Source organism: Melanotaenia boesemani, chromosome 11, assembly GCF_017639745.1.
Source record: "Melanotaenia boesemani isolate fMelBoe1 chromosome 11, fMelBoe1.pri, whole genome shotgun sequence".
In the NCBI taxonomy this organism is placed as follows: Eukaryota; Metazoa; Chordata; class Actinopteri; order Atheriniformes; family Melanotaeniidae; genus Melanotaenia; species Melanotaenia boesemani.
In genome coordinates this window covers 21,075,067-21,083,250 of record NC_055692.1, presented here as the reverse complement: position 1 = coordinate 21,083,250, position 8,184 = coordinate 21,075,067, and the positions used below count along the sequence as shown (strand labels likewise).

The 8,184-nt window shown below is 38.9% G+C and overlaps 1 protein-coding gene across 1 annotated transcript; it reads right to left on the bottom strand.

The window, feature by feature from the left end:
• Positions 1-5,207: 5,207 nt before the first annotated feature.
• On the bottom strand, positions 5,208-7,237 carry LOC121648349 (cytochrome c oxidase subunit 7C, mitochondrial). The gene is made up of 3 exons (XM_041998384.1): positions 7,083-7,237; positions 5,699-5,843; positions 5,208-5,292 (listed from the first exon to the last, which is right to left on the bottom strand). The coding sequence occupies exons 1-2, from the start codon at positions 7,155-7,157 to the stop codon at positions 5,727-5,729; spliced, it is 192 nt and encodes a 63-aa protein (XP_041854318.1). The 5' UTR covers positions 7,158-7,237; the 3' UTR covers positions 5,208-5,292; positions 5,699-5,726.
• Between the last annotated feature and the right edge of the window lie 947 nt (positions 7,238-8,184).

Genomic DNA, 8,184 nt, shown 5'->3' with positions numbered 1-8,184 from the left:
CGTACTTTTATCTCTCAACAAATGTATTGAGTGTATTTAGATTTAATTGGCTCTTAATGTGTTACACTGAGCTACACACTTTCATTAAATTTGACTAATCATCAATATTGGTACACGCCCACTGAAGAAAATACAACTAAAACCTTTAAATAACACAGGTTTGATTCCAGCAGAACAACTTTCTCATCATGCAGCAGCTGCTGCCTTGCACTGACAAGTATTTCAATTCTTTTATAATTCATTGCATGCACAAACTCTCAAAGGTTTTGTTGCCCAGATGGGGGAGCTCTCAAGCCACCAACAAGCGCTACAGCAGTGCACAACTGCACTGCTTCCCTGACTCTGTACCTCTGAATCTTTCTCCTAGGAGACTACTGCAGAGCTACTTCAGAAATCTTGCAAAAAGTGTAAACAGAGCTGCAAAAACTATACAAAGTGCTGACTCTCAGACTTCATTGGAGTATTTGTTCTCACTGGGAACAACTGAAAGTATACAAATCCTGTACCTGCGCACCTTACAGTATGAGGCTGTGCTGCATCTCTATCAATAAATATCACTTCATTGTTTTCCATTTCCAATTGATTGGTTTATACAACAAATAAAAACGAAAGCTATTTTTTTTATTACTGTACTCGAGATTTAATGAAGACATTCCTAGTCTGCATAATAATTTTGATTGCACAATAGCTGCATTTAAATCGGCTTTGTTAATTTATGCAAGTAAAATGGCATCAATGTACTTGCAAAAGCTGAGTTTGTTTAAGGATGACTATTGTCTTCTTTCAGTGTGTGTTTGCACCCATGGACTCATGTTTTCTTGTTGAGACTGTATACATATTTCCGTAGCGTTCCAGCAGATGTACTTGAACTATGTTTGTGCATCTCTTTTGGGGCTTCTGTGTGCACAAATAGGCATGTGAATATTCAGGTTTGTAGCAGATGCCTGTCAGCGTGTGAAATGCGTTGGGTTGAATCTTCCCAGTGAGAGCACCAGAAGAGGGAGACCACTAGGGAGAAAAAACAACACAAAATAAAGTTAAACTGCTCTTTTTCTGCAATCCTCTTCACTCCCCATTTCTAGCAGTTTCACATTGTCAGACCTCATTCCCACTCCACATCTCCACTTTTATTTCAGCAAAAAAATAACTCTCTTAGTTTTTCTTTCTATGTAGATCATGAAGCAGCTCAACAATCAAGTGGTGGAGAAATCATTCATATGCCAGTGTCATGTATTCTTTTAATTACCTAGTGGGAATGAAAATCTCAATATCATAGAGTATATTTGTGAAGTACCACAAAAAAAAAGATTCTTTTTGATAAACCAGGCTTAGATGAATCAATTCTAGTTTCTTCTAAATTGAGTAAAACAGGAAAACTGAGAGTCTTTCACAATTTTAAACTCAAATCCTTTAGTTGTTGGTTCTTAGAGACCACTTGCATACCAACGATACCTAAGCAGTTTGATTGAGGTTGTCACTTTAATCATTTGATATGCCAAGAAAGACAGCTGGAGAGATGAAAGATAAAAACAAATGCTTTTCAATCAGAGGGAGCAGAGCTGAATTTAAAATACACAGCATATTCTGTGAACTGGGGCAAAATGCACAATCATCCACATCAGACCCTCTGTACACATTAACATAGGGCTCAAAGTGGAAGAGCGTGGACTGAAGTGGGCATGATTATTTTAAAATGAAAACTTTTTCACCCTGAAACTGCCTGCTATTAACCGTGGCAGCATTTAGTGTTAAATTATTGAACTGAAGACTGTTCTGGGATCTAAAGTGGGCTTGAGGGTAGGTAGAGATATCAGATCTTGGCTGGGATGCCTGCCAGGTCCATGCATCTAATATTTTCAAACCAAAATGAACGAGCAGAAAGAGAAAATGTTTTCATTTGTGTTTTGCTTTTTCTTTTTCTCCCAGCAATGCACAAAAGTGCACATTCAGAAACCAGGAACATCTGAGCTGACCGTGTATCTTGTGAACATTTATCTCCTATGGGCAACCTGCCCCTGGAGGGTCTGGAGTAATTGTGTGTTCCTGGGTTAGGCGGTACAGTATGGAGCCCAACTCTGACAAAGTGGGAGGTGCATAGACACTTCATCTTCCTGCACTGACAGTTCTCTGCTTCTCCACAAGTCAGCATCTTTGAGGTGAAGCCGTGTAAACAGAGATGATCGGGAGAGAGGATGGGCTTAGCAGAAAACTCAGGAGTTCATGTTGTCCTTGAAACTTTCTTGAGTGACAGCGCAGTGTCAGGGCGTTGTTCAGCGACCGCAGACAGCTGCTCCCACCCCATGCTGTCAACACACTCATGAGAGGGGTGAGCCACATAGAGAGCCTCCTTCCATTGTAATGGAGTGATAGGTGGTTTGATTGAGTGTTGCTGTGTACCATGTTTGTGAGCGCTGATTAGGGCTCATCCAACGCACCCGTAGGGGTAATTTGGCCTGCAGATTATGTGTCAAGCTCCCTCTCTCATTCAGAGAAAGTAGATGTGTATATACTCATCAATCACCACAAAATCTGTTCGCACCAGTTAACAGTTGCAAACACAAAAGTTTGACAAATACTGAGCTGGATGTTACTGAGAGGATTCAGTAGAGTGCTGGGTCTCTTTATAAGATGGCAGTGCAAGCTTTACACCAAGCTAAGCCCACTATCTTTCCCTCTGATGTGCAAATGAGTCTATAATTAGATTCAACACGTGAGATGCGGAACAGTGTACAGAGGCTGCAATGAATGGCCACAAATACTGCATGTAAGATGATTTACATATCTGCAAGAACTCTATTAGTTTGTGGGTTTAAATGGGGGGTGGGGGAGTCATACTTTGCAGATAACCCATTAAGCTTTTAAGAATCTCTGAACCCTGATAAGCTGGTATGGACTTTGCTTTGAGAATGTTAAGTCTTAAAAGACAACAGTGATAAAAGGGGTTACAGTAAGCTAAACCACACACAAGCACACTCCCCCTAATTTTCATGTCTACCATATTTACATACTGGATGCAGCATGACAAACTTCTGCAAGAAACTCACCATACTGGGTCCATAATTCTTCTGCAGGTATTCTTCTTCTTATTCAGTTTGCCCCTGTGTTATCTGAGTGACTCCTCAGTTTCCTGCCATGGTGGTACTACATGGCAAGCCCATCTGAACTGTGTGACATACTGTCACCCCTCCTGCAAATTGCCCTACGCCAGTACACCCTTATGCACTTTTCATAAGATTCCAATACTGCAATGCAGCTTGGTCCCTGTCCAGATAACACTATTGTGTGTAATTGTTCGTCACTGTTGGAACCTAATAGCTCCAGTCAGAGTGCATAATGGCAGAGAATAGATCATTTATGACTATAATAAAAGAACTCGCAGCTCAGGGCATGTTTTTCACTCTTGGATGCCCCGATAATGTGAAACCCCCTTAGGCCTGCCGTTCTAAATTTGTAGTTTCAGTGGGAGCGAATGTGTCTATTTCAGATCTTTTTCTTTATAGTCAGAATGTTGGGGACAATCCCAAATTAGCACTCTGAGTGCTGTGGTACCAAAGTGAGCCATTTGTAAAATTTTAAGTAGTTTCTAGCAGTTCTCTCCATCTGTGCTGGACAATCAAAGTTCACGAAACTAAAGAGGAGCTCTCATTTGGTTTTACTGATGCATTAAAATTAGATTTAACTGGTCTGCTTTTAAACCACCAAAGTAAAAAACCCCAGGTTGGTGCAGCTGCTCTATAGACTTGCTGGATGCGAGGAAGAGAGATGGCTTTTGTCCGGCCACCTTTCAAGCTATGGTTGAGTGTTTGTAACTTAAAAGATAGACTTTGGATGGAGTGTCACTTCAAAGAAGCTTACTTGTCTCTAATGACACTTGAAATCTCATTCTGTCTCTCTGAACAAGCAGAGCGATCTTTGAGATGAGCTCAGAAAAAGTCAGCATGAAGCATGACTCATGTCAGGAGATGAAGAACATCAATTAGCACACACTCCATCTCGATGGTGCTTTACATACTTCACTCTGAATGGATTGTTGTTAAAGGCTGAGCTGGAATGAGCATTTTAATTAGCAAAAATAGAGGCAGTTTAGCTGTAACCAGGCAGAATGACAGGATCACACATCCCTTTGAATCACAGGTTGCAGTCACACCTCAGTGAAGTTACACAAGATGTTTGCTGTAAGAAGCTGTAACAAGCTAAGATTTTAAAATGTCTGCAAATCAGCTTGTCTCTGTAATGTAAAAATGATCAAGTTAAAAACCACAAAAGAGATCTATGAAATATCACCACCACTTCTTGTTAACCTCCTAAAATATCTGAGGACTTTATCATATGAAAAAAGCTTCATGATCTTAGGCTTCCTGGATGGGATGTAACTCTGTTCAGGAAGCCTGGAGACAGAGACAGCATACCATTATAAATGCACAAGAACAAAGCCACCAGGAAGGTTTACAACATGCTTTGCATTTTGCATGCCAAAATCAGCTATGGAGGTTACACGGGGGGATACAGTGGGTTGTTGCTTGTGCAAAACCAAAAAACAGCTTGCCCCTCTATGTATCCCCTCCTCAAGTCACCTGTTTGCAACACAGGTTGGCTAACGAAAAACCTTTGCAAATGTTAAAAAAAAATAATTGCAGGCATATGGCAGACCATTACAAACCTCTTAATTTTTGTATTACTCCACCACCTGAGTGACTGCACCAGCCTCTTTTCATACTTTGCCCTTGGGATAATTATACCTAGAAGCACAAGGTTAACTGAACCAAAAAAGGTTATTCAGTACAGTTCAGCTGAAGAGCAGTTTGAGGAGTTGGTACCTGATGGATGTTCTCAGAGCCTCTCTCATCAATTTTTAATTTCATTATTTGAACATTATGAAAATAATGGGTGTCCACTTAATTTTTGCTAAATGCATTTTAACTATAAATCTACATATTTTAAGAATCTTTAGGGATTGGCCTTATCAAGTCTGTTTTTACACAAACAGCAGTATTACTGGTTTCTGGAGCAGTAGAAATGTTAGGGCCAAATCACAAATGTAGTTCAACAGCTTAAATAAAACTTTAGGCAGCTTAACCCCACAAAACTTGAAGTGAATCAAAATTTGGTCAGATTTGACATATGTTTTCTTTTTATTGTGTACTCAGGGTAGCTTAGAAAGTGGAAAATAAATAGGCAGTTTAAGAAATACAAAGGGTCACGTTTAATTCATCTTTAAAGGAGATTTTATTTACAAATAAGCAATTCCCATTCTTCTGCACTGTGATGGATAAATATGTTCCAGACGACAACCTGCAGGAAGAACAGGAAAATAGTGATAAAATGGCTTGCATGCATCTGATGTCAGAAAAGCAATTTCTGGGTAAACACCAGTCAAGATAAATCTGACAACAACTCTGACCTGCTCCCACCTGATACACATCAATGTCCACAATAAACTGTCACATTAACTCGCTAAAGTGAGAGCTTATCTACACAATATGGCAGCTGTATGAACACACATGGCATCTGTTACTGCCACTCTCAAACATAAAAGGTAATTTATTAAGAAAATGTCATTGAGGAAAAGGCTAAAGGGGTGATGTTATAGGCAGATGATCTGTGGCCACTTTACAAACCGAAGCTGAAGCAAATGTCACATCATCCTGGCATTTTAAAGAAACCAGATATTGTAGATCAGAAAGGCAGGTATAATTACCTTGAAGGTTGAATAACACTGGGCCATTTCACTTCTTCAGGATCTGATGCCTGACGACAATGAAGGGGAACGCAAAGCCACTGCCAAAGAACAACACCATCATGCCCAGCAGACGCCACTTGTTGTCCACAGAAAAAGGCAGGTTCTGTATAGAAACATGAGTATAGATGCAGTAAGCTGAAGATAAGTCAGGTAACGAATGGCAAAATCATTTCACAATGACACCATCCTTAGTGAGCATAGTGAATATTTTACCACCGCACTGAAATTTATAAAATGCAATCAGTGTTCCCATATTATCCGTCTTAAGCACCCTGGATATGAATATGTGCAAGTATTTAGTTAAAATCTGCCAGTAAATTCCAATGCTACAAAAGTCAGACACCGTTTGAACAAGGGCGGAGTAAGGTGTCAATGAAAATTAGAGCAATGCGTATTAAATCAATATTATAAAGCATCTCATTATCTCTTATTGTGTTGAAAATACCAATACAGCAAAGAGTTCACATTAATGTGAACCTTCACTTGTAAACGTTGGATATACCCCTCCAGATCAAACAGTCTGCGTCTCATTTGAATATTATGTTTAAAACTGCCACCTTGTGCAGCGGTGTGGCGCAACTACCATTTATTTACATGCCCGAGAAAATGCCACAATCGGACAAACATTGTTGGTGGGAAAATATTACTGTTGTCACAAATTCTTGAAATGTTTTTTTTTTTTTTTTTTTTTGGTACCCCACAAAGTTCCTACAAGTGTCTGACTTAATTTGTTAAGTCTCAGATCTTGATCTTAAGTCTCAGATCTTGCGTAAACCATCATCACCTTCTTTCGTTCCCTTTTTCTAATTCAAACAATGAACGAAAAGTAAGGTCCTCTTTTTTTAATGGCAGACATGATTTAGCTTTGACCTTACGTAGCAGCAGTTAGCCGCGAGTACGTAACAGAAAGTTGTGGAAATAGTTTGCACATTGCACTCTGGTTAAGTAGACGAACTAAAATCTTAACACAGACGTATGAAGTATATTTCAGCAGACTATCTGTCGAAGCTAAAAGACGCTTGCTAATTTTAATACTAGCGTTCACAGAGAAGCTAATGCTAACGTACAGCACATCGATACAGGTTAATTAGTATTTGCTATCACAAGTCCCCCCTTAGACTTAAATATAATATTACTCTATAAAGAAGGACATACAAATACTTGTATGTGCGGCTGTCTTTGCCAGATTTATCACCACGAACTTGACTAATAACCAACATGACCTCCAAGTAACTCTAGCTAACAGAAGGATGCGGATATAGACAAGGCCGCGCCGAAAAATATATCAAAAAGAAAAAAAAAAAGACACCAAGACAATTATTCTTTAAGGATATAATCTCACCTTCCCTGGTCCTTCAGCATAATGTGAAGAACGAACTGCAGATGTTGCAAATCGCCTTACAGCCTGTCCCAGCATTATTCGGACCCGGTCTCTTCTCTGCTTCAATGCTAAAATGCGACCTTCTCGCGTCTGAGCGACAAGGAATTCTGGGAAATGAGTCTTTATGGTATGGGAAATGTAGTCCAAACAGATCAGAAAGCGCTTGTATCGTGATATGTTTTTAAACGTTCTCCGTTTACTCCCTGAGCGGGAGATTACAATAAGAAAGTCGCATGTAAGCTGCATATTTAGACACATATAAACTTGGAAATTAGTAACCTGTATATGGACAGTAGTTTGATAAATGTGCCATAAATTACTCCCAAAGGAATTTTAGGTCATTCTGTCACGGTTTATAGCGGCCAGGTTTTTTTTTATAACAACCTGTGCTGATGGTCTTCATTGTTTTTTACACACTTTGATATCAACATTAGAGAACGTTTTAAAAGGATGCACAAACACAGATTTAATGTAGGCTATTTTACTACTAGTGTTTGATATGATGCACTGCAATAGCTACATCTCAGCTGACACTGATGAAGGCATGTTCTGTGAAAGAAACACAGGACTGAACATTTTGTTGTGCTAATTTGAAATGCTATTTTTGATCCTGCAAACTGGGGGGCCTCAGTAAAAAGGCTGAAAAACCAATGAAAAAACAAATTATAAGAGAACACTTGAGATCTTTGAAAACATGTAAGAATATAGGAGTATGGAAATATACCACACATATTAACTAATGAGCCACAAGATGATTTATATTGATTTTATGTATGAATCACTTCTTATTTTCACATCTGCTGGAATAAAAAAATTTTGTCTGAATGTTAAAAAAAGTTATTGCAGAAAGAGGAGAAAAGTTCTCTGTTACACAAGAGCTGGAAATTAACTGTGAAGAGAATTACAAGAGTTTTCCATCAAGTAAAATCCATTGAGTGGATTCAGTTCTTTGAAGTCTGTTTTGGGAATACTCTTAAAGTGCTATTTTGAGTGATTAAAGGAGAGAGTGAAATAAGTCTCTAATGCTTTAATCATTTACTTGCAACTACTTTGAATTTCTTCT

Excerpts from the sequence above, each read along its gene's own strand:
- LOC121648349 (XM_041998384.1), bottom strand. The coding sequence starts at position 7,157 with ATGCTGGGACAGGCTGTAAGGCGATTTGCAACATCTGCAGTTCGTTCT. Across the intron at positions 5,844-7,082 it reads ATGCTGAAGGACCAGGGAAG|AACCTGCCTTTTTCTGTGGA; the intron begins GTGAGATTATAT and ends GTTTCTATACAG.